This window comes from Equus asinus, chromosome 6, assembly GCF_041296235.1.
Source record: "Equus asinus isolate D_3611 breed Donkey chromosome 6, EquAss-T2T_v2, whole genome shotgun sequence".
In the NCBI taxonomy this organism is placed as follows: domain Eukaryota; kingdom Metazoa; phylum Chordata; class Mammalia; order Perissodactyla; family Equidae; genus Equus; species Equus asinus.
The window spans coordinates 75,763,701-75,791,343 of NC_091795.1; the positions used below are offsets into that span (position 1 = coordinate 75,763,701).

The following is a 27,643-nucleotide window of genomic DNA, read 5'->3' on the forward strand; positions in this document are numbered from 1 at the left end:
GAAATTTAGGTACTATATACAAGAATAAGAGATAAGAAAGAAGGTAAAGGAAGTGGAAAAGGAGACAACAAGAAATTCTCTGATAAATGAATTATGCATTTCATACTTGAGCTTACTTTAAATAAAACAGAAAAAGAACTCTTTGAAAAGAAAAAAAGGCTCTAAGAACCAATCACTCACCTAGCAAGTTGTGCTAGTTCTTTTTGGGTCAATGGGCTTCCTTGTTTACCTAACAGATTTTTAAGTAAAAGTAGTCGTGTCTGAAAAGAAATAATAAAGAATTATCACTCCTAAGAATTAGCTTAACAAAATATCCAGGAACCAGGTTCAAATCCTGACTCTCATTTACAAGCTGAATGATCTTACACAAATCACTCTACTTCTTAGAGCCTCACTCATGTCTGTTAAATGGAGTTAAAACTACCACTTTTTGAGAGTTCCTGAGAGAATTAAAGATAATTCAAATAAAGCACTAAGGAAACAGCAGTTATTATTACCAAGGATGTTAACGGCCTGAGCTAGACAACTATCATTTTTTAAAAACAGTTTTATAAATGTATCAATTCATATAACATGAATCTCACCCACTGTAAGTATATAAACTCAGTGGATTTTAATAAATTTAGAGTTGTGCAACCATTATCATAATCCAGTTTTAGAACATTTCTACCACCCCAAAAAATTCATTCATGCCTGTCTGCAGTTAATCTCCACTCCCACCCCTACTCTTAGCAAACCACAATCTGCTTTATGTTTCTAGAAATTTGTCTTTTCTGGACATTTTATATAAATAGACTCATACGATATGTTATCTTTGCATCTGGGGTCTTTCATTTAGTATAACGTTTTTGAGATTTTTCCATATTACAGCATAAGTATCTCATTCCTTTTTTTGCTAAGTAGTATTCCATTAAATGGATATACCATATTTGTTTATCCATTCACCAAATGATGAACATTTTAGATTGTTTGCAGTTCTTGGCTATTATTTATAATGCTGCTATAAAAATTCTTGTACATGACTTTGTATAGACAAGTTTTCATTTTTCTTGGGTACATTCTTAGGAATGGAATTGTTGTGTCTTACAGTAAGTCTATGTTTCTATCTTTTTAAGAAATTGCCAAACTGTTTTCCAACGTGCCTGCACCACGGATTGGAAGACTCAATATTGTCAAGATAGTAGTTCTTGTTTCTGCCTAAAAAAAAATTCAATCATACAATACATACCTCCTCATTTGGCAAAGATACATATACCCGTTTGGTGAAACGCCTAAAAAAAAGGATTTAAGCAATTTCAGAAATACAGTTTTGAATTTAAAGGTAACTCAGTTCAAGTAGCAAATGACAAGAAAAAAGCTTTAAGTATAATGCTCAAGGCATTTGGACGTATTTTAGTCGTCATCAATGTGAAAAGTTATTTTCAGAGTTACTCCTTTAAAACTCTCTAGTTAATATTCAAAAATCCTTAATTCAATATAGTCAGAATTAAATTAACCATTTATGTATGTGTATGTTTTTAACAGCAATAACATTTTAAAACAAAACAAAATATCTGGTATAAGAAGTGAAATAAAGAGATCTCAACTGTCTTCTTAAAACTGAAAATAACTAAAACAAACAAGGATAACAAACAGAAAAATAAACTCCACCATCAAGAAACTAGGTAACATTTATGAAACTAAAATGTATGAAGAAGGGGTTCCTGGGGTAGTGAAATTACACTGACAAAGGAGGATACACACAGGATCTACCAATGCAAATTCTAGATACCGCAGTCAGAGTACAGAGTTTTCCAAAGGAAACCAAGAGAGCACACTCTGAGGGGTAATAAAACCAAGCTCCCCATATTTAAACAAGCATGTGAGGACTGGCTCTGTAGATCATGCGAACCCTAGAGAGTAGAGAGGAAATGGCAAGGAAGAAGAGGCTGAACAACAAACTCAAAGACACATCATCTTTGTAAGAAGACATCAGTCAGTCTAGCAAGATGACAAGCTGTCTTGTAGTGACTAATCCTTTTTAGTTTAAGAAGACTAAATCAACCCCATCTCTTACTTACACACAATACCCTTGTTTATCAGGTAGGGCTTTATTGTGAGTCAGGAACATTGCCTGTTAGTCCAGTCCAGGACATTCAAAGGACAACTCAAGATACATGCTCAGTATCTCACTTTTCCAGCTCTTCTCGTACAATATCCCTCTAAAACTAAGTTTTCCAAGAAAACTCCCCTTATTCAAATAAAAATAATAAGCAAAACAGACAAAAGCACACAGATGATTAAAAAGAGGGAAAAGAATACAATAATATAAAATAAAATGAAGAACATGCACAAGAAGATTTTGCCATAGGGCAAATTAAAATTGTGACCATATTATCTTTCCATGAAATAAAATAATTTAATGAAAAAAGAGTCTTCTATGAAACAAGAGCTCGATCAGATATAAAGGCTCAAGGCAATGAGATATGAAGGCTCAAGGAAATCAGACAATTGAAGAAGATGAAAAATGGGATTGTGAGATCAGGAAAGCAATGAAAAAGAAAAAGAATACCACCACAAAGGTTACAAAAGTAACAGCAGAAAGGAGATTAGAAACTAACCCAGTTAGTAACAACAACAAACTTGGGAAAACAGACAAAACAAAGCAAAAAAGACCTAAGAGTTAAAAAGGATTAGAAAGAAAATTTTACAGATATGAAAGAAAAAAAGATGCCACATAATATGTAGATTGTATACGGAAGAAACAGCAGAAAAATTAGGAAAAAAAAATTAAAGATCATATTCAAAATAAATTTCCCAAAACAATGGAGGTTCCAAACTATCAAACAAACATCAAATTCAAGGAAAAATAAACACGGTTCAATCAACATATTTTTCAAAAAACTAGATTTCAATGGTTGAAAATTGTATCCAGTAAAGAAAAAAAAATCAAGTTAATTCATAAATGTGTATAAAAGCAGACTGGCTTCAGGCTTTGACACTGTAACATCCAATCTTAGAAACAATGAAGCAATGTTATAAATTCCTCAGGAAAAGAAAGCAAGGCCCAAGAATTTTATGCTGAGTCAAACTGTCCTCCTAGGAGGAAGAGAACAAATTTGTTCAAACACACAGGAACAGAGAACACGTTCCCATGAATCCTGCTTGTATCAGCTTCTCATGGAGCCCAGTAAAAGAGGGTAAAAATCAATTTTGGAGTTTGAAGATAATTTAATCCAACCCAGAAGAAATAAGCAATTTGCCGTTTGCATAAAGTGAAGACTGGTTATCCTGATATCATGCTGGCCTTGTCCTCAAAATCATTAGTTGAGAACAAGAGGCCAGAGGATGGATATAGGAAGGAAAATAATGAATTTAGTCTTTGAACTGAGAGTGAAGGAAAAAAGAAATATTGAGATGAACACATGAGTAAATGTATCTGTAATAAATGTGTGTGTTTCTACGTAAGTCGCCCTACCTGAGAACAGCCTCATCAAGCTCTTGCGGCCTGTTAGTTGCACCCATTACAAGTACTCTGTCATCTCCAGCAGACTGTACCTATAAGCCAAAAAATTTTTTCAATACTTTTAGATAAAGTAATAACAAAGAAAAACAATAAAGATATCTGTATTTCTAATTTGAGTCATTTAACAGGAAAACATATACACTAAAATTCTACCACATTAAAAATATCATAACACTTACACCATCAAATTCTATTAGAAATTCAGTTTTTAGACGTCTACTAGCATCATGTTCTCCTTCTCTTCTTTCACACAAAAGGCTATCAACTTCATCTAGAGGAAATACAAGGATAAGACTAATTAAAAGCCAAGCTATGTGAGTTATCTGAGATTAGTCTAATTTACTACTTAAGTTATTAATATAGTGGGTCCTACTCTCTAACTCTGTGCTTCTTTAAAATTCTTTCCTTCTGAATGATATTTCCTAACATACCTCTCATATTTGGAGAGGGAAATTTCTTAAACGTTCCGTTAACTTAGTTGCAACACATGTTCTTACCTATAAAAATTATAGAAGGTTGAAGTTCTCGAGCCACAGCAAAAAGAGCTCTCACTAATTTCTCTCCTTCTCCCACCTAAAACAAGTCATTATACATTGTTACACACATAAAATGCAACATTATTCTATCTTGTAAAATCTAGAACCCAGGAATTTCCTTTCTTTGCAACAAGCAAAGACTTGGTTTAAGGAATTGGCAGGGGAAGGTTATTGAATTGTCCCTTATCATTTTAGTGTATGTACTACCGAAGTGAGCATATCTTATAACTTTAGAAAACAGACTATATTTATTATTTAATATAGTCTGGTAAGTACTTTAAAAACTAAAATATATCTCTGTTTTGCTTCACCCTGCATTCCTAAGACTTGAGACTAGATTAGCTACTAGTCAGGGCTATAACTAATGAAAAGAGGGAAGACTACGGGAGAGAAAGAGACACAGCACATATTCCTTAATCCCTAGGTTGCAGGGTATACTTATAGAAGCAGATAAGTTGGAAGGTGCTCTCCTAAACAAAACTTGCTCTATTAAGAACACCTTGAAATCTCATTCTCACAATATCACTGGCAATCAATATTAAAATTTTTATAGGTAGCCTAGAGGTCTATGAACACCCCCTGAGATATTCCCAGAGTCTGAGACACTATACTAAAATCCTTCTATGCTCCAAAGCATCTAATAAAAGGTTTAGGAGGTTTGGGGTAATCTACTGTAAAAAGTCTTCTGTCCTCTAGGTCACATCTATTCTTTTTATTGAAAATTTCATTAAAAAGAAAAGAATGACCTCAGATTTAGAATCATCAAAACAAATATTCCCAGAGCTGAAAGGAACCACAAGAGATGACCTCTTACGACATCAACACTTTATAGATGAAGTAAGGCCTAAAGGAGATACTTTTCAAGGCCAGCTCAGCATGTAAAAGTTAGGTTGGAATCCCTATCTCTTAACTTCCAAGACAGTATTTTCCATTATATTATGTGAACAAAATGTGGGTAAACCTACTCTAATAACAATTTTACTTATAACATTTCATATAGGAAGCAAAATGTGACTAGGCAAAGGGGTATCATATGTTACTTTTAACAACTTCACAAAATTGATCTTGGACTTTCAGCCTCCCAAACTGTGAGACAACAAATTTCTGCTCTTTAAGCCAGTCAGTTTCTGGTGCTTTGTTACACAGCCCCAGCAAACTAATGGTCTTCAACAGCAGAATTCTAGTTTTTAAAGAGCCTAACAAATACACATAACTTTCTGCTTTGAAGAGTGATATTCATCATGTCTAAATAGATATAAAACTCACAGAAAAACATTTTTGTATAATGTTATTACCATTTATACTTAACACAGTAATATTCAGACAGTAACCATAAAATATGACATTACTGGAAAAAGAACACTCACATATTTTGAAGTTAAACTTGCAGCACTTATATTAAAGAAGGTTGCATTAGATTCTGCAGCTACTGCTTTAGCCTTTAAAAATCACAAGGGCAAATATTATATTAGTTCAATGTCTTGCTTTATAAACCACATTTGATCATTTTAAGTACTAGAAAAGACTTTCTAAAAATGTTAATATATGACACAATTCCTAGTATGTGGCAACCAATGTGTTCCTTCTCAGCAAAGAGGAAAAGTTCTAGAAGAGTTGTGCTTCCTTCCACTCTCCTTTTTTCTAAGAGAGAATGGATAGAGAGAGGTTAAAAAAACAGAAGAGGGTTATTCTCTTCCACTTGTAGAAAGATAACGGGTTAGAGAAAGATAAGCAGCTAAGGAAAACAGTTAGCCTCTTGCCCTCTTTACTTTTTCCCTCTAGAACAGCTGTGCAGGGGAAAGAGGTATCCAGAACCTCGTAAAAACTTCTGGCAGGGCTGGCCCCTTGGGCAAGTGGTTAAGTTCGCGCACTCTGCTTTGGCAGCCCAGGGTTTTGGTGGTTCAGATCCTGGGCTCAGACATGGCACTGCTCACGAGGCCATGCTGAGGCAGCGTCCCACATGCCACAACCAGAGGTACTCACAACTAGAATATACAACTATGTACTGGGGGGCTTTGGGGAGAAAAATAAAATTAAAAAAAAGAAGAAGAAGATCGGCAACAGTTGTTAGCTCAGGCGCCAATCTTTAAAAAAAACTTCTGGCAAAAGAATATTGAAAAAAATTTGTTTCATACTGATTATTTAAATAAGGCTGCTAAGATAGTAAAAAATCAAAGGTTAGGAAGATACCTCTTCAAAGGTAAAAATTTTAGTATTTAACTTAGGAAAATAATGAAAATTACACTGTCAAATTTAACCAGCCCAAATCATACCATTGAGGATAACATATATGGTTTTCCATCTACTTCATCACTGAAAAGTAGTTAAAAACTTTAGAGAAATATAGCAAAAAGCAAATCATAAATAATAGACTCAGGGACCATATAAAGTTTCTTTTTTCCATATTATTATCTCTAATATCTCAATAGAACATTCAAATTTAAAAAGAATTCTTACCAGCATTGTTTTCCCATTTCCAGGTGGACCAAAGAGTAACAAACCTCTGGCAGGAGCTCTAAGCCCTGTGAACAACTTAAAAAATATATACTTTAGTTCACAATTATGATTCTGAAGACAACTTTTTCCAGACATTTTAAGCATTATTTGTCACCTAAAAAGCACCATTTTTCAGTAGCATCCTCCCAAACAGAGCTTCTCAGAGCTCTAAAGAGAACACATAATAAAATTAACATAACTATTAAAAATAGAAGACAAAATCCTCATGGATCAAAATGAAAGCAGACTGGTTAACTAAGACATATTGAACACAGGTATGCCTCTCTACTTACTTTAGAAATCTCACCAAAATAATAGTAAATGAACAAAAAAGGTAAATCTTCAAACCATAAAGACTAAGAAAGGAGACAACAGAGGATACAATAAATTTTTGTAGATGGAGAACTGATAAAGTGTGGTAAACTACTTAGCAGAGCTGAGGGAGCTAAAACCTAAGTGCCTGCTTGTGAAGGGACACCCAGATACTAGGAGTAAGGTGGTGTGAGGGAAAAAACCCTGGAAAAGCTCAGGAACTGGAGCATCAGGTACCAGAGAAAGCAGCAGTAAGGTACGCAGCCAGAAAAAGAGGACTTGACTGAAAGCGTGCACAGTAGTCCCCTGCTTATCTGTGGTTTCACATTCCACGGTTTCAGTTGCCCACGATCAACTGGGGTCCAAAAATACTAAACGGAAAATTCCAGAAATAAACAATTCATAAGTTTTGAATTGCACACTGTTGTGAGTAGCGTGATGAAATCTCGAACCGTCCACTCGGGACGTGAATCATCCCTTTGTCCAGTGTATCCACACTGTACACGCTACCTGCCTATCAGTCACTTAGTAGTCCTCTCGGTTATCAGATCAACTGCCCCATTATCGCAGTAGTTGTGTTCAAGAAATCCCTATTTTACTTAATAATGGCCCCAAACTGCAAAAGTAGTGATGGTGGCAATTCGGATATGCCAAAGAGAAACTGTAAAGTGATTCATTTAAGTGAAAAGGTGAAAGTTCTTGACTAGATAGGGAAAAGAAAAAAATCATATGCTGAGGTTGCTAAGATCTATGGTAACTTTTATTACAGTATATTGTTATAATTATTCTATTTTATTATCATTGTTCTTAATCTTTTACTGTGCCTAGTTTACAAATTAAACTTTATCATAGGTATGTATGTATTTAAAAAACATAGTATATATAGGGTTCCGCACTATCTGCAGTTTCGGGGGTCTTGGAACATATCTTCCATGGACAAGGGGGGATTACTGAAGAGGAACAACTAAACCCATGTTCCTGCCCCCACCAAGAGCACTCAGGCAAGTACTCCTCTTCCACAACCAAAAGAGGCAGACATTTTATTCTCTAGAGAAATTAAACCAGAGGCTCCAGACTCAGGGACACCAGGCATGGCAGGAGGCAAGGGAGAAGCACCAGAATGATAAGACTTACTTAATAGTGAAAGTCTATGTACTTTTAAGCTGAATCATATAAAGTGGCTGATATTCAACTTTTAAAAAAATATTTTACTGTTTTGAGTGGTTTTAGGTCTATAGAAAATTGAATGGAAAGTACAGAGAGTTCCCATATAACTCCTCACCTCCCCAATTTCCCCTATTATTAACATCTTGCATTAGTATGGTACATTTTTACTACAACCAATGAACCAAATGGATACATTATTATTAAAGTCTACAGTTTACATTAAGGTTCACTATTTGTGTCATGCATCTACCATTAAAGTACCATACAGAATAGTCTCACTGCCCTAAAAAATCCCCTGTGCTCCATCTATTCATCCCTTCCTCCCTTCCCATGCACCCCTAGCAACCATTGATCTTTTTACTGTCTCCATAGTTTTGCCATTCCAGAATGCCATATAGTTGGAATTGTACAGTATTAGCCTTTTTATTTACTTTTCTTGAGGAAGATTCACCTTGAGCTAACATCCGCTGCCAATCTTCCTCTCTTTTTTTTATTTGTATCCGAGCTGCCACCACAGCATGGCCACTGACAGATGAGCAGTGTAGGTCCCCACCTATAAACGGAACCCCAGGCCACTGAAGCGGAGCACACTGAACTTAACCACTAGGCCACTGAGGCTGCCCTGTTTCAGCCTTTTTAGATTAGCTTCTTTGATTTAGCAATGTGCACTTAAGGTTCTTCTATGTATTTTCACAGCTTGATAGCTCATTTCTTTTTAGTGCTAAATAGTATTTCATTACACGGATATACCACAGTTTGTTTATCCATTTACCACTTATTGAAGGACATCTTGGCTGCTTTCAAGTTTTGGCAATTACAAATAAAGCAGCTATAAACATTCATGTGCAGGTTTTTGTGTGGATATTAAGTTTTTGATTCACTTGGATAAATATTAAGGAGCATGATTGCTGGATAGCATGGTTAAGAGTATGTTTAGTTTTGTAAGAGTGTGTCAAAATGTCTTCCAAAGTGGCTGTACCATTTTGCCTTCCCAACCAGCAGTGAATGAGAGTTCCTGCTGCTTTACATCCTCATCAGCATTTGCTGCTGTCAGTGTTTTGAATTTTAGCCATCCTAATAAGTATGTAGTGATATCATACTGTTGTTTAGCTCGCAATTCCCTAATGATGAACGATATTGAGCATTTCTTCATATGCCTGTTTGACATCTGTATCTCTTCTTTGGTAAAGTGTCTGTTCAGATCTTTTACCCATGTTTTAGTTGGGTTGTTTGTTTTCCTCTTGTCGAGTTTTAAGAGTTCTTTGTATATTTTAGATACCAGTCCTTTATTATATGTTTTACAAAAATTTTGTCCCAGTCTGTGGCTTGTCTTTTCATTCTTTTAACAACGTCTTTTAGAGAGAAGTTTTTAATTTTAATGAACTTCAACTTACTAATTTTTTTATTTCAAGGATCACCAATAAGTTCTTGTCAAACCAAAGATCGCCTAGACTTTCTCCTATGTTATCTTCTGGAGTTTTACAGTTTAGTTTGCCTTTTATACTTAGGCCTGTGACCAACTTTGAATTAATTTTTATGAAAAGTGTGAAGTATGTGTCTAGATTCTTTTTTTCTTTTTTCTTTTTTGCTGAGGAAGATTTGCCCTGAGCTAACATCTGTAGCCAATCTTCCTCTATTTTGTATGTGAGCCACTGCCACACTGATGAGTGGTGTAGGTCCACACCCAGAAACTCCAGGCTGCTGAAGCAGAGCACACTGAACTTAACCACTAAGCACCAGGGCTGGCCCTAGTTACAGTTTTTTGCATGTGGATATCCAGTTGTTCCAGCACCATTTGTGGAAAAGGCTATCCTTTCTCCATCAAATTGCCTTTGCTCCTTTGTCAAAGATCAGTTGACTACATTTGCATGGGTCTGTTACTGGGCTCTCTATTCTGTTCTATTGATCTATTTGTCTATTATGATGCTGTCGCCAATGACATACTGTCTTGATTATTGTAGCACTTCTTCATTTTTAAATATTTTTCTAGCTTTATTGAGAAATATAATTGACATAACATTATGTAAGTTGAAGGTGTACAATGTGATGACTGACACACACGTATATTACAAAATGTCTACCACAATAAGGTTAGTTAACACATGCTTCACCTCACACAATCACCATTTTGTTGTTGTTATGGTGAGAACATTAAAGCTCTACTCTCATAGCAATATACAATACAGTATGTTACAATACAGTATTGTTAACTATAGTCACCATTCTATACATTAGATCCCCAGACCTTACTCAACTTAAAACTGAAAGTTTGTACCCTTTGACCAACATCTCATTTCCCCCACCCCTCAGCCCTTGGCAATCATCATTCTATTCCGTTTCTATAAGTTCCATGCTTTTAGATTCCACATATAAGGAAGATTTGCCCATACAGTATTTGTTTCTCTGACTTATTTCACTTAGCATAATGCTCTCAAGGTCCACCCATATTGTTGCAAATGGAAGGATTTCCTTCCTTTTTATGACTAAATAATCTTCCATTATATTTATCTATTCATCTATCAACGAACACTTAAGATGTCTGCATGTCTGGCCTATTGTGAATAATGCTGCAGGATTACTGTAGCTTTATAGTAGGCCTTGAATGAAGGTAGTGTCAGCTCTCCTACTTTGTTCTTCTCCTTCCTTGGCTCATCTGAGTCTTTTGTCTCTCCATATAAACTTTAGAATCAATCTGTCAATATCCACAAGATAACTGAGTGGAGTCTTGACTGAGATTGTGTTAAATCTCTATACTTTGATAATATTGAGTCTTCCTACCCATTTATGTGGAGTGTCTCTCCATTTACCTAGATCTTTGATTTCTTTCATCAGTTTTATAGTTTTCCTTATGTAGATGTTGTATGATATATTTTGTTAGATTTATACCTAAGTATTTTTTGGTGTTAATGTAAATGGTATTGTGTTTTTAATTTCAAATTCCAATTGTTGGGGCTGGCTCTGTGGCTAAGTGGTTAAGTTTGTGTGCTCCGCTTCAGTGACCCAGGGTTTCACTGGTTCAGATCCTGGGCACGGACCGACGACCACTCATCAAGCCATGCTAAGGCGGCGTCCTACACAGCAGAACAACAAGGAAATACAACTAGAATATACAACTATGTACTGGGGGGCTTTGGGGAGAAGAAAAAAAATTCCAATTGTTCATTGCTGGTATTTAAGGAAGCAAGTAACTTTTGTATATTAACTTTGTATCCTGCAACTCTGCTACAATCACTTATTAGTTCTGGGGGATTTTATTTTTAATTTTTGGGCTTTTTTTTTTTACACTGACAATCACATCATCTGTAAACAAAGGTATTCAACTATTTTTGACCTATCAAAACAGTAACGTCATTGGTTTGATCTGATAGAAAACTAGGTCATTTCTCCCACCCCTCTTCTAGAACACCAATAGTCAAGATTATATTCTCTAAAACAGTGACCAGAAAATTCTTTTCTAAAGAATCTGAATAACCCCTAAAACAAAGAGCTACAGCTACAGTCATTTGGAGAAACCAAATAAACAGCAGACTTACTGCTTGATCATTCCATGATCATCAAGTTCCTACTAGTCAACAAGCTCTACATATCTGTATAGAGTTGCTAATCAACATTTTTATTGTTTATCTCTAGCATGAATGGAAAACCACGATAATCAGATATTTGAGAGAAGCTTCCAATATAAAAGAGTTAAAAGTGGGGCCGGCTCTGTGGCCGAGTGGTTTAGTTCACGCACTCTGCTATGGCGGCCCAGGGTTTCTCTAGTTCGGATCCTGGACGCGGACATGGCACCACTTATCAGGCCACATTGAGGTGGCGTCCCATGTACTACAACTAGAAGGATCCACAACTAAAATATACAACTATATACTGGGGTGATTTGGGGAGAAAAAGCAGAAAGGAAAAAAAAAAGAAGATTGGCAACAGTTGTTAGTTAGCTCAGGTGCCAATCTTTAAAAAAAAAAAGAGTTAAAAGAAAAAAAAGAAGAAACAAAGAATGTCGTAAAAAAGACTTCACGAAAGCTATAATTAATACTCTTAGAAACATAAAGGAAGAGACTGCATCCATGAAACAAGAATAGGAAGCAAAGAAAAGGATCAAAGGACTAGGAAGAGTTCTCAGAAGCTAAGATATATTATCCGAAATTTCAGGGAAATAGTTGGAAAATAAATTTGATGAAATCTCCCAGCAAGCACAACAAAGGACAAAGAAACGAAGACCAAAGAGGAAAGAAAAAAATTAGAAGACCAATTCAGTAGGGTTTAATAACTATCTTAAAATTTTTTTAGAAACATGAAACAAAGATAGTAATGGGAAACAAAGAATTCTAGAACCTTTTTCAGAACTGGAGGATATTCAGAAAGGCACCCACTAAGAAAAAAAATGAGAAAAAGAAAATGCATCAAGTAAATCATAAAATATCAGAACAGCAAGGATAAAGAGAAGATCCCCAAAACTTTGAGAAATAAAAATAAGTCCATCGCTTTTCTGATTCTTGATCCTTTGTAACTAATACAAAGCAACACTGGAAGCTAGAATACAACAGATGATGATTTTAAAATGCTAAGGGAAAATAATTTCCAACCTAAATGTTGACATCCAATCAAATTATCAACAGGGGAAGATGGTAAAATATATATATTTTGAGATATGTGAAATCTCAAAAAATTGCCTCACATGACCCTTTTTCAGGAACTTACTGGAGGATGGATGATATCAAAATGAGAAAATAAACTGTGAAAGTAGAAAATACAGAATCCAAAAACACCCAAGAGATCCAACATAGTAGAAAGACAAAGGAAAGTCCCATGATGATGGTGAAGAGAGATTACAAAATGGCTTTAAAACTGGCATAGAGAGCAACTGGTCTTGAATGGAATAGAAGAAGGCAATTCTAGAAAAGGGGTTCTAAGAAAAAAGAAATGAGCTAAACAGATTTTTGGATTGGTTTGACCATGTGGAAAATTGGACTGAAATGGTGGAGGAAAAATTATCATTTGCTAAGTTGAAAACTAAGCAAATAACCCCCCCCCCCAACACACACACAATTATCTACTCTGCGGGGGGGGGGAAGCTATACAAGAACAAAATAACATAGTACTCTACTTGACTTGGTAGTGAATAATATTGATAAGCACTGAATATTGATTTAACTTACAGCTGTGATATAACTATACTGGGAGTATGGGGTAGGGAATGTGTGGTATAATGGAGCTAAGGGTTCATCAAGTTAATAGATAATAAATTAAAAAAATAAAGAATTAGTTTTATAGGATTATTACTCAAAAATAATAAAGTTCTAAAGTGAAAAGTGGAAAAATGTGTTCTCTAAAGGTATGGGGTAAAGCAAAAGCTGACTTCTAGCACGGTCCAAATATTTCCTTAGTAACTACCTTCACAATTTTCTTTTTTTTTTTTTTTGAGGAAGATTAGCCCTGAGCTAATATCCACCACCAATCCTCCTCTTTTTCCTCAAGAAGATTGGCCCTGAGCTAACGTCCATGCCCATCTTCCACTATTTTATATGTGGGACACCTGCCACAGCATGGCTTGATGAGTGATGCATAGGTCCGCATCCAGGATCTGAACTGGTGAACCCCGGGCTGCCAAAGGGGAACATGTGAACTTAACTGCTACCCTGCCTTCACAATTTTAGGTATGTTTCTCTACCCTAAAAAGAATGGGACTTAATAAATACTAAAACCTACACTTAATTATTAGGTGGCAGCTAAAGCATTGAGGAGGCAGTTCTATTCTTAGGAATCTTATTTTTTATTTCATTTCCTAGTTCTATTACTTAACTATAACCTTGAGCAGGTAATTTTAGCTCTTGGGACTAGTTTCTTCTCTTTTCCTGAAGAAGATTAGCCCTGAGTTAACATCTGTGCCAATCTTCCTCTATTTTATATGTGGGTCACCACCACAGCATGGCTGACAAGTGGTGGAGACCCATGCCTAGGATTCGAACCTGCGAACCCGGGCCACCAAAGTGGAGAGCACTGAACTTCACCACCAGTAGGCCACAAGGCCAGTCCCAGGACTTTCTTTATCAATGGACTAAATGACTGTTAAGATCTTTTTCAGGTCTACAATTGTGTGAATCCTTTCAGTAAGCATTTTTTGTCAATACTCAGTCTACTGCATTTACTACTCTTCTATAACTCCAGCAAAAAGTTAGCCCACTATATAAGCTACAATATGTTTACCCAAATGTGGCCTGAAGTGGTACAACAGATAAATCTGGTTCATGTAAGGACAAATGCTTTCTATTTTAATAATTCTCTAATTATTTTATTGTGTACTAGTAAAAGTTCAATCAGTATAACAAACCAGTGATTTCATGTACATAGCTACTTAGAATAAGTAAGAAGTAATATAAAGCAAGCAAACAAAAAATATTCAGTAAGTTCCAGTACAGTTGCCATAAAACATCTATTTCCACTAGATTTTGTAAATGGGTTGATAAGCCTTGAAGGTTCAGGGAGAAGAGAAATAAGTGATCCAGAAGTGGATTCTCAGATTTATTTTTTGCAACATTATCAGAACAGCATCAAATATATAAACTGTGAATTGTGAAAATCCAAAACAGTGCTAAGTATGGAAAATTCAGTATTTATTATCAATTACTAAGACTACCTAACTTCTTTAGTGAATCTAAAACTATGGGATGGAAGGTTAGGTCCCTACCCATCATTCACTGGCTCTATACTTACTTTGATGACTTAATAGCCTTGAAAATAATTCTTTTAGAAATTGTTCTTCAAACTTAGACTCAATGAATAATTTTATCTTATTAGAAATTGTTCTTCAAACTTAGACTCAATGAATAATTTTATCTTAATTTCCCTTTTCTTCAGTATGATTTCTGTCTCTTAATTTTAAATGCTTGATATACAGATTATTTCCTATTACCTGCTTTTCCTATAAATGTTACTGGACTGGGAATTAGGAACCCTTATAGTCATTCTCCTCTCCTATAATAACTAGTCAACATGAATTGCTAATGTTTTTTCTTTTTAAAAACATTAAATCTACTGTTACATGATTATATGAATTAATCATTCTAGCAAAGCAGAAACATTTCTTTACCGCTACTACGGATTCAGTAATGGATGATGTTATAGGAAAATGATAACATAAGTCCTTACCTCAGGCCTCAAAGAAGGAAGAATAACAATTTCTTGTAATGCTTGTTTTGCCAACTCTTGGCCAGCAATATCATCAAATTTAACAGCTGTTCCACTAAGAGAGAGAATTTCAGTTAGCTCTACAATAGAAATATGCTTCAGATGTTATAATATGAAGTTTAAGCTCTATGAAACAGTCATTTTTGTGTTAACTGTGAAACTATTGTTAAATCAAGTAAAGCAATGGTTTTCTACATTTACAGTAATTTAAAACCATCATAAAAATTAAATATGTAAATCAGACAAGGTATTTATTATCTATTTCACTCATGATACATTTTACAAATTAAATTCAAAAATCAAAACTGTAAAATAAAACACTTCAGATGGCAAAACTTACTTGTCCACAATTTCGTTCATTATAAGGTTAGCAAGGCTGCTGTCCACATTCCTAAAATTCTTCAAGTCTTTCTTTTTTCGAGCAGCAGTTGTAGGGGTAGAAGGTTTATTTGTTCTATTTGTTTTTGGAGTACTCTGAAAGGACACAAAGCTTTAACGTGAAAACACAATCTAACATTTACACTTTTCACAAGTGAATTAATCTTAAGGTTCACAGAATTAAAGCTTTAAAAATAGGGAAAAGAATATAAAAATCCAAAAATTATATATTTACTTCAAGGTAACAGGGCATTCATTACAGAACTACATTTGGTATGAAGTGGGTTTATAGAGGATTTTATCTAACGAGATTTAGTTACTACAAAATAAAAAGGCTCTGTAACAACACAGTCATATAATCTTGATCCTTGTTAGAATTATAAGAAGACTCTAGGTATGTTTAATGTTATAAAATATTTACATAGATTTAAACAATTAAAAGATCAAATTTAAAATGAACTATATATAGCATTATATGAAACAGACTGAATAAGCAAACTTGCTATAAAGAACCTAAATAGGTCCAAAAGTAGTTAAAATAAGATTTGCTTTTTAATAGCAAGTTGCTCCTGTAGATTTAAAAAAGGAAAAATTATATGCAACTTTGTGGAAACCTATCAATTCCCTAAGGTATTATAAAGTACTTGTAATAAACTTAAGCAAGCATAACATGTTCAAAATTTTCTATTTGCAAAGGCATAGCAGTTAAAGTTATTGCCTTCAAATACCTTATGAGTGGCAGTTGCAGGACCAGGTCCCTGTCTCACTCCAGACACCATGGATAAACCACTGCAACTAGGTGCTCTGTGGTGGCCCGAAAGACCTGTGGATCCAGTTTTCATAACTGTTTTTGAACGAGGCAGTGAATTACTAGTGTGTGTTAAGGGATCTTTTCTCTTCGGAACAGCTCCACTTTCTATCAAGGAAAAAGTAAAACCATCATGGTTAGAAAACTGTGGCTAAACATTATAAAAAGTAATGATAAAGACCAGTACAAATGTGCAAACCCAAGCTAATAATTTTTTTTACTTCACCAATATTTTAAAATAAGATTTTAATCAGAATATATATTAGGGTGTCCACAGGTGGTGTCACTGGTCAGACAAGATTATGGTTATTTAGGTTTTTCCTTTTCCTGATGTATATTCTAATTTTCTTATAAAGAATATGTATTCATAATAAAAAGAAACAATTTTATTTGTGGGGACAGGAGGAGGACATAAAAAGGATACCAAGCAAATAAAGCTGCCAAACACTGAAGAAACAAAATGCAGTAAAGTCATTAGGGATACCTTGTACAGAAGAAAAAAGGCACAGCATTATCTTGGTCTCAAACTTTTTTTGTGTGTGTGTGGGGAAGACTGGCCCTGAGCTAACATCTGTGCCAATCTTCCTCTATTTTGTATTTGGGATGCCACTATCGCATGGCTTGATGAGTGGTGTGTAGGTCCGTACCCAGGATCCGAACCAGCGAACCCTGGGCCACCAAAGTGGAGCACGAGAACTTAACCACTATGCCACCAGGTGAGCCCCCTCCTAAACTTTTAAGACTATAAAAGGGGCAGGCCCCATGGCCGAGTGGTTAAGTTCACGTGCTCCACTTCAGCAGCCCAGGGTTTCGCCAGTTCAAATCCTGGGCGTGGACCTGGCACTGCTCATCAGGCCATGCTGAGGGGGCGTCCCACATGCCACAACTAGAAGGACCCACAACTAAAAACAATATGCAACTATGTACCAGGGGACTTTGGGGAGAAAAAGGAAAAATAAAAATCTTCAAAAAAAAAAAAAAAAAAAGTTCTGGCCTGGTGGCGCAGTGGTTAAGTGTGCACGTTGCGCTTCTCGGTGGCCCAGGTTCACCGGTTCAGATCCCGGTGTGGACACAGCACCACTTGGCAAAAAGCCATGCTGTGGTAGGCGTCCCACATATAAAATAGAGGAAGATGGGCATGGATGTTAGCTCAGGACCAGTCTTCCTCAGCAAAAAGAGGAAGATTGGCAGTAGTTAGCTCAGGGCTAATCTTCCTAAAAAATAAAAAAGGACTATAAAATATGAAAGTCTACAGTCTGCACCAACCAAAAGCTTCTTAAGTTAATCAATTTTAATTTAAAGAGTATAAAGATGTGCTGTATATATGTCAATAAACATGTAGAGAACACCTTCAATTAAGTCTAAAAGTTTATTTGACCTACCTACCTCCCTACAGTGCTCTTCTACATAAACTGCACACTTTCAAATGTTCAAATCCCACTGCTTCTAAATAATATTTTTATATACCATCTAACAAACATCAGAGTTTATCAATATCAATGTTTACTGTGAAGACAAATGTTAAAAATCAGTCAGCAAATTAGAGTAGCCAAGAGAAAAGACAAAAGCATTATTTTTGCTTTTGTCATCAAATTCCTTAATATGGTTTAAGGAAACAAAGGACTGTCAATTGGTGTAAGAAATTAGCTTATTTAGAGAACCAAACAGTTTATCTCAGGTAAATTGTTACAAAATCAGAAAGAGTAAATAAAATTCAAGTCAAAGAAAAAACCAACATTCAGGATACCTTAAAATAAGATTCTGAATATTGAAATTGAATTTTTAATTGGCAGTGTGGGACAAAAATCAGGACCTCTAAGACAAGTGGAAGAATATATAGCATTGAGAAAGACAGTTTTAACCATTCACCCAAATACTTGATCAACTTTGAATCATTCACTTAGATTACAATAATCAAATTTATGATAATCATGAAGATTATTATAGACTCCCTCTAGACTATCTTGGATTGTTGTTCTAGGACATAAATGAACAGGTCTTCCAGAATTATTTCAGTCACGTTTAGAAGCTGAAACTATCCCTACCTCCCCAAGGGTCTTAGGATTGAAGATTCACTTAATTAAACAAACAAGTATATCAAACGTCCAATACGTACAGTGTACTAGGTGATGACAAATAGTAATAAGAAATGAAATATGATCCTTTTCCTCAAGAAGAGATTCAATGTACAGAAGACAAATAGAGAACAAATATAATATATGATAATTAGTAAAGGCATACACAAATGATAAGAAAACTCAAAAGAAGTGAACTTCAGATAGAGTAAGATGATCAAGGGTTTTTTCCAGTAGATAAATGTAAAGTTCCGAATCATGTGTTCAAGGAACTAATGGATAGTGACCCTAAAGGAAGGACCAGGAAAGGATTCCAATATGACAATAAGCAAAAGCAAAGATGTGAAGATAAGCAAGATCTGACTGGGGTAATGATAAATAATAATTTCAGAGGAAAAAAAGGAGACTGGAAAAGAATTCCTTCAGACAGAAAATATATAGTATTGAGCCTATAAATGGAAAGAAATTTCCACAAGGAACTATGAGAATGACAGCAGAGTTTTCATAAAAAATAACAAAGCTCAGCAGGTAATGGCTTATGTTCAAAATGCTGAAGGGAAAAAAGTGTTAGCCTATATCAATTCTTTACCCAGATGACCTGTCACATAAGAATGAGGATATTTTCAGACATTAGAGAGATTAAAGAGAGTTTACTATCTACAAACTCTCATTAAAAGAACTACAGGGGCCGGCCCCGTGGCCAGGTGGTTAACTTCGAGCGCTCCACTGCGGCAGCCCAGGGTTTTGCCAGTTCGAATCCTGGGCACAGACATGGCACCGCTCATCAGGCCATGCTGAGGCGGCATCCCATATGCCACAACTAGAAGGACCCACAACTAAGAATATACAACTATGTACCGGGGGGCTTTGGGAAGAAAAAGGAAAAAACAAAATCTTAAAAAAAAAAAAAAAAAAGAACTACGAAAGGAGGTCTTTTAGTTAAAAAGCAAATTAAATAGAAAGGAGTAAAAAAACTCTAATACAAAGTTAGAGAACAAGAAAAATCTGATAATCTGTGCAGAGGAAAAACTCAAAAAAGGAAATATAATTGGAACATACTATTTGGCTTTGGGTCAACAATATTTACTAAGTCATAATAACATGACTTCAGTATAACTAAAAATAGTGAGAGATATATACATACACACATATATGGAGAAGAAGGGTGATGGTGGCATAAGAGAATTAAACCTTCTTCCACCCAAAGAAGAAGTCAATATATATCAAAAATTGATAAATCAGAAATCTTAATATAAGCACAATATTTGAAAATATAGTAGGAAGCACAAGAAAAAATAGCAAAAAGAGCTGAACACTGTATGAGAGGCAAACTAGGGGTGAAGGTAAGGAAGAGAGAAGGAAGAGGTGGAAAGGGGAGTAGTATTTTTCTTTATAAACTTTTCAGTATTTGCTTTTAATCAACCTTCTTGAGGTATAACCTACAAATAATAAATTGCATCCATTTAAAATGTACAATTAGACGAGTTTATATTAAAGATAAATACAACTGTGAAATACCCACCAAAATCAAGATACAAAATATTTCCATCATAGCCTAAAGTTTCCTTGTATCTATTTGCACTCCATCCCTCTTACTGCCCCTGGCCCTAGGCAATCACTAACTGCTTTCTGACAATATAGGAGTCATCTGACTTAGTAATTTCTATTGATCTAAGTTCAAGGTCACTGAATTTTTCATTTAACATCTCACATCTGCTGTAGAGGCTATCTAGTAAATTTTTAATTAATTAATTAATTTTTTTGGTGAGGAAGATTGGCCCTGAGCTAACAACTGTGACAATCTTCCTTCATTCTGGATGTGGGACGTCGCCACAGCATGGCTTAATGAGTGGTTCATAGATCTGCCCCCAAGATCCAAACCCACAAACCTCAGGCCACCGAAGTGAGCACACAAACCCAACCACTACACTACCAGGCTGGCTCCATAAATTTTTTATTTCAGCAACTGTACTTTTCAACTTTAGAATTTTCATTATTTTTATTGTGTAGTTTATATTATTTGTTAAGATTGCAGGTTTGTTAACTGATGCCATATTTTCTTTTAATTCTTTGGACATATTTATAATAGCTGCTTTAAAGTCTTTGCTAAATTCAACATCTAGGCCCACTCAAGAGTCAGTTTCTGATTTGTTTTTCTTGAGTAAGCATCACACTTTCCTATTTCTTTGCATGTCTAGTAATTTTGAGCTGAAAATTGGACATTGTAGGTAATACATTGTAGTAATAAGTAGACTCTGGCATAACTATTTCCTGAGAGAGAGGAAGTAACTCATCCAAGTGAAACATCACAGAATGTTCCAGAAGTGAGTGACACTAATAACTGGGCCTGAGTGAGCCAGCTCATTCATTAGGACTGAATGGTTATTAAACACCAGTGCTGCATAAATTAGCTGTGAAGTCATTTTGTTCCCCAAAGTAGAAAACAGAATTAATAGAAGATTACTAGGAATCTGAAATAGTTTGATTTTTTTTCTAATGGGTCCCAGGAAGAGAAGTTTGCCTTTTCTTTTTTTTTGCATAACAGAAAAATACAATGGGATCTTACATGTGGAATGCAGCAGAAGAGAATCAAGATAACAAGGGAAAGGCACACCAGTTTTTCACGGCTAATAATTTTTTGCTGTTTACCCTGGTAGGATTATTAAGATCTCAAACTTGTATTTTGGAATTTAACTATTTACATGTGGGACAGTCTTATGTCTTTGTTTTTTCAAAAACTTCCTTATGAAAATGTCAGCCCTTCATAGCCATGCTAAGAGAAATAGGCAAAATACTTATCTCTATACTTGAAATGGTATTTTAAATCAGACAAAGAAGGAACAGGGAAAGGAATATAGCCACTGACCCGGGTCTCTCTACTGGAAGACCAAACCAAAGTGAGAACTCCTTAACAGAGAGGAGAAGCCACAAGGGAAAGAGCTGACGATCAATTGTCTCTTCCAGCCACAGAAATCCACTTTCTCTTCTCTATTAAAATCTTAAACGTTTTGTATTAAATACAATTAAAGAAGGCAGTCGTTTTATGATCTTATACATAGAAAACCCCAAAGAATCCACAGAAAAACTATTAGAAATAATCAACAACTACAGCAAAGTAGCAGGGTATAAAATTAACGTGCATAAATCAGTAGCATTTCTATACACTAACAATAAACTAACAGAAAAAGAACTCAAGAACTCTATCCCATTCACAATCGCAACGAAAAGAATAAAATACCTTGGGATAAACTTAACCAAGGAAGTGAAGGATCTATACAATGAAAACTACAAGACTTTCTTGAAAGAAATAGGCGATGACATAAAGAGATGGAAAAACATTCCTTGCACATGGATTGGAAGAATAAACATAGTTAAAATGTCCATACTACCTAAAGCAATATACAGATTCAATGCTATCCCAATCAGAATCCCAAGAACATTCTTCACAGAAATTGAACAAACAATCCTAAAATTCATATGGGGGAACAAAAGACCACGAATTGCTAAAGCAATCCTGAGCAAGAAAAACAAAGCCGGCGGAATCACAATCCCCGATTTCAAAACATACTACAAAGCTACAGTGATCAAAACAGCATGATACTGGTACAAAAACAGGTCCACAGATCAATGGAACAGAATTGAAAGCCCAGAAATAAAACCACACATCTATGGACAGCTAATCTTCGACAAAGGAGCAGAGGGCCTACAATGGAGAAAAGAAAGTCTCTTCAACAAATGGTGCTGGGAAAACTGGACAGCCACATGCAAAAGATTGAAAATCGACCAGTCTTTTTCACCACACACCAAAATAAACTCAAAATGGATCAAAGACCTAAAGATTAGGCCTGAGACAATAAGTCTTTTGGAAGAGAATATAGGCAGTACACTCTTTGACATCAGTTTCAAAAGAATCTTTTCGGACACTGTAACTCCTCAGTTGAGGGAAACAATAGAAAGAATAAACAAATGGGACTTCATCAGACTAAAGAGCTTCTTCAAGGCAAGGGAAAACAGGATTGAAACAAAAAAACAGCTCACTAATTGGGAAAAAATATTTACAAGCCACTTATCCGACAAAGGGTTAATCTCCATAATATACAAAGAACTCACACTGCTTAACAACAAAAAAACAAACAACCCGATCAAAAAATGGGCAGAGGACATGAACAGACATTTCTCAAAAGAAGATATGAATATGGCCAATAGACACATGAAAAGATGTTCATCATCGCTAATCATCAGGGAAATGCAAATCAAAACTACACTAAGATATCACCTTACCCCCGTTAGATTGGCAAAAACATCCAAAACCAAGAACGACAAATGTTGGAGAGGTTGTGGAGAAAGAGGAACCCTCATACACTGTTGGTGGGAATGCAAACTGGTACAGCCACTATGGAAAACAGCATGGAGATTTCTCAAAAAGTTAAAAATAGAAATACCCTATGACCCAGCCATCCCATTACTGGGTATCTATCCTAAGAACCTGATATCAGATATCTCAAGAGTCCGTTGCACCCCTATGTTCATCGCAGCATTATTTACAATAGCCAAGACATGGAACCAGCCTACATGCCCAGAAACTGATGATTGGATAAAGAAGATGTGGTATATATACACAATGGAATACTACTCAGCCATAAAAAAAGACGAAATTGGCCCATTCACAACAATGTGGATGGACCTCGAGGGCATTATGTTAAGCGAAATAAGTCAGTCAGAGAAAGACGAACTCTATATGACTCCACTCATAGGTGGAAATTAGTATATTGAGAAGGAGATCTGATCGGTGGTTACCAGGGAAAAGGGGGGGTGGGGGGAGGGTACGGAGGGGGAAGCGGTGTACCCACAACATGACTAACAAAAATGTACAACTGAAATTTCACAAGCTTGTAATCCATCATAACATTAATAAAAAAAAAAAAGAGATAAAAAAAAATCAATAGAGAAGGCAGTCGTTTTATAGTCTAAACTAAGGTTTTTCTGCTACAGCGTGAATGAAGTAATATTTGCTTTAATAAAATTTAAGCTCTGGACATGAAACTAATGCTGAAAAAGCCACCAATAAAACCAGCCAAGACGTCAGAGAACCTAGGAAATGAAGATTCCTCCCAAGCAAACCAAACCAAATCAAAACACATTTAATGTTCTGTAGGAGTTGATACCCAAAAGTTCATGGAAAATACATTTAACCCATAGTAAATCATAGTATTCTAATGTTTCTCCTCACTATATGAACTCAGCTTCGAATTTTCTCTAACAGGTACTACGACAAAACATTCATGTATAATATATATGAAAACTGACGTGCCATGAAAATTGATACATAATGAAGAAAAATTAAAATTTGTCCTAAAAAACACTCCTTCATAAAGATTTGGTACAGCTATCCATAAGAAAATCACAAACACTGAAAATACAAAAGAAACAAAAGGATATTTTAATACTTTACGAAAATGAACCTTCATATTATAAAATCTCAAAACTGGAGGCTGCAAAATATGCAAATAAAGCATGTTGAGAATGGTTATATCTTATTCGTTAGATTTTTATACACCATGAATGATGACAGGGACACTGTATTTTCAACATAGCCCTGCGGAAACAAAAACCAATTAAATCTAGCATTATGAAATCAAATCAACATTATGAGTTAAGTAGGACTCTACTTTGCATGCAAGCTTTATTATTTTATGTTAGTTAACCTAAACCCACCTGACTGGAGATGTCCATTGCGGCACGTCAAGTTAGTACTGTCATTATAGACATCCGTTTGTGACTTGGAAAATTGCAAAACTGGTTGCAGCTTCTCTATGCAACAGAGGGGGGCAAAAAGAACAAAATAAACAAAAAGAAAAAAATACATAATGACCAAATAAAATGTGCATGTGAAAATGAAAAATGACTCAAGGTGTTACAAGCTTGTTATATAATGAAGGGTTTTTGCATTTATATAAAAGTATAATTAGTAAAAACTCAGACATTAAAATAGCAATAGAAATTAATAAGTGAATGGCCATGTTCAAAATATGCCTGATTCAGGTTTGGTTACCTGACGCAGTTTCATCTCACTACTATCACCGGAAAATATTTACTAAATATTTAGTATGTGCAAATCATTGTGAAGGGAGAGCAGTATGGATTTAAAAAGATGAATATGGTCTCTACCACCCAGACACTTATTAAATATAGTTGGCAACTTACAACACAAATATATATATTTATTTTAAAAAGATGGTATAGCACAAAAGAAAGAGAACATTAAAAAGGCTTTACAGAGGAAGTGGACTGTGAGTTGGCTAGAATTTGAAAAGATAAAAAGAAAGGACATTTCAGGAAAAGAGAACAGCACTTAAAATGACACAGAAGGAAACTATAAGGAGTGTCTAGGAAATGCCATATTCAGCTACATGTGTAGGGCAAAAAATAAAGGTAACAAAGCAGAATGGAATAAGCATGCTGCAGAATTGTGCATACAGTACTCCACCATTTATTTAAACACACATGTGCACATTTGTATACACGAAGATTACCCCTAAAAAGGACCCAGAGAAACTGGTAATAGCAGCTGCCTCTGGGGAGGGGAAATGAGTGACTGGGGCATAGCATGGGATGGATGTTTTTCATACTTTAAAAATTTTGTAGCATGTGCCTATATTACCTACTTTAAAAATTAACCAATTAAAGATCTAAAAGGATTTTTTTTTTTTTTTTGGTGAGGAAGATTGTCCCTGAGCTAACACCTGTTGCCAATCTCCTCTTTTTGCTTGAGGAAGATTGTCCCTGAGCTGACATCTGTGCCAGTCTTCCTCTATTCTGTATGTGGGACGCCACCACAACATGGCTTGACGAGCAGTGTGTAGGTCTGTGCCTGGGATCCAAATCAGCGAACCCTGGGCCACTGAAGTGGAGCACATGAACTTAACCACTACGCCATCAGGCGAGCCCCTAAAAGGATTATTTTAACCTATCTCCACTTCAAATAACAACAACAAATCCTTCCCAGATCTGAGTCTCTATGTCTAGTACCTGAAACCCAAGAGGGTAGCAGTGTGAGCTTCCTTGCCACCCTATGTCACTGCTGCACTTTCTCAAGTCAAATACACACTGCTAGCTGACAAACACCCTGCTCCACCACTTACTCACTAGTATGAACTTGCTTTAGCCTCAGTTTTCTGAGGGTATCAAGGATTAAATAAAATAATAAACATAAAGCACCTACCCTGTGCTTCATTTGTAATAGGGGGTCAATTTTTACCATATTTATTTTGTCAAAATACTCCAAGTTGCCACGGCTGAGTCTTTTCTTGTGTACTACGAAGTCAATGAATATATGCAAAAACGCAGCACATGTATACTAACTCTCCTAAACTTTCATTTCTAAGGTCAGACAAGCAGGCACCATGCTTGGTTTACGGTACAACCACACATGCCTTTGGGACAGGTTAAATAGCAGCTACCCTTTCTACAGAAAGCACAAAGTACTGCACAGCTTTTGTATCCTAGAACTGGCTGATACAATATACCTAGGAGCTTTTTTTTTTGTTAGTTAACAGGTAGGTCATCTGATTTTTCTCAGTGATAATACTCCTCAAATCACCATACTGAGAAAGAAACCATTTGTGTTCGTAAAAGACATAAATTAGAAAAAACACTGATTTGTAAATGTCTTCTTTATCAATTAACACTTTCTTCAATGAAATGCAACAAAAAGTTCAATGAAACCTTCATTATATAGTAAAAATAAACAGAAATTAAATCCTTAGTTTCGATAACCAATAACTAGGAATAAAAAGCCAAGAACTGCTGGGCCGGCTCCGTGGCCAAGTGGTTAAGTTCGCGTGCTCTGGTTTAGCGGCCCAGGGTTTTGCCAGTTTGCATCCTGAGCGCCGACATGGCATCACTCATCAGGCCATGTTGACGCAGCGTCCCAAATACCACAACTAGAAGAACCCACAACTAAAATATACAACTACGTACCGGGGGGACTGGGGAGAAAAAGCAGAAAAAAGAAAGCCAAGAACTCATTTTTAGCTGTGTAGGTTTTAGATCAATATGCATAGAAACACACATATACACAATTGCAGTACACTGTTAATGTGAACCTGCTCCAATTCATTTTCTTTTTTCTTTTTGAGGAAGATTAGCCCTGAGCTAACAAGCGCTGCCAATCCTCCTCTTTTCTGGTGAGGAAGACTGGCCCTGAGCTAACATTTGTGCCCATCTTCCTCTACTTTATATGTCGGACACCTGCCACAGCATGGCTTGAGAAGCAGTGCGTAGGTCCACACCTGGGATCTGAACCAGCAAACCCTGGGCCACCAAAGCAGAACATGCAAACTTAACTGCTGTGCCACCAGGCTGGCCCCTCCAATTCAGTTTTGTAAAAGAAAGTAAACTTAACTTACTGCTTCCTTTTATAATGACTAAAGGTTGCATAGATTAATCAATGATTTAAAACAAAACAGTCACCTTGCTTCTTGACCCCCTCACATGCAATCCCCACACAATCATCTGAGTGATCTACTAAAAAGGAAAATCTTACCATATAACTCTCTTGCTTAAAACCCTTTAGCAGCTTCCCATTGCCCAGAGATTACCACTCAAGCTCCTTTCTATGACAAACAAGGCTTTCCATAATGTGCCTACATTTCTCATGCCTCAGCAATCCCAACTTTACGTCTCTACTACACCCTTCCTCCTCACCATGCTGTTTCTTGCCCTTTGAATCTTTGTTCACGCTGTTACACCTTCCCAAAATGTCTTTTCGCTCAAACAGTCTCTAACAACTTCTACTTATCTTTTTTAAGGCTTCTTACGGCCTTTTATCAGCTCTTACTTCTCTCTGGACCATTCTTCTCCCAGATACCTGCATGGCTAACTCATGTCAACTTCTCAAAAAGGCATACCCTGACCATCCTATTTAAAGCTAAAAACCCAAACCACCTCCTGTCCCCCCTTTACTGTGTTCTCATTTTTCTTTTTTCCATATATTTATCACCTAACATGTCGTACAATTTATTTTTTTTATGTTTACTGCTTACTCCCTGATAGACTATAAATTCTATCGAAGGAGGGATTCTTGTCTGTATCCTAAAGTGCCTAGAACAGTACCTAGCACATGGTAATTACCAATAAATATTTGCTGAGTTAATAAATACACTGTTTATATTCCTTGGCA

At 35.8% G+C, this 27,643-nt stretch overlaps 1 protein-coding gene across 4 annotated transcripts in view; it reads right to left on the reverse strand.

The window, feature by feature from the left end:
- Positions 1–27,643, reverse strand: part of SPAST (spastin) — a 69,461-nt gene that overhangs the window by 19,134 nt on the left and 22,684 nt on the right. For 2 of the 4 annotated variants that reach the window (XM_044772212.2, XM_044772213.2), the window contains exons 4-14: positions 24,178–24,273; positions 16,308–16,495; positions 15,542–15,675; positions 15,163–15,256; positions 6,499–6,573; positions 5,409–5,480; positions 4,003–4,078; positions 3,685–3,776; positions 3,458–3,537; positions 1,229–1,271; positions 181–260 (exon numbers count right to left, since the gene is read on the reverse strand). In XM_044772212.2, the coding sequence (XP_044628147.1) occupies positions 181–260; positions 1,229–1,271; positions 3,458–3,537; positions 3,685–3,776; positions 4,003–4,078; positions 5,409–5,480; positions 6,499–6,573; positions 15,163–15,256; positions 15,542–15,675; positions 16,308–16,495; positions 24,178–24,273 (1,030 nt within the window). The remainder of the gene's footprint in view (positions 1–180; positions 261–1,228; positions 1,272–3,457; positions 3,538–3,684; positions 3,777–4,002; positions 4,079–5,408; positions 5,481–6,498; positions 6,574–15,162; positions 15,257–15,541; positions 15,676–16,307; positions 16,496–24,177; positions 24,274–27,643) is intronic. The other 2 variants (XM_044772215.2, XM_044772214.2) reach the window with 1 other exon arrangement.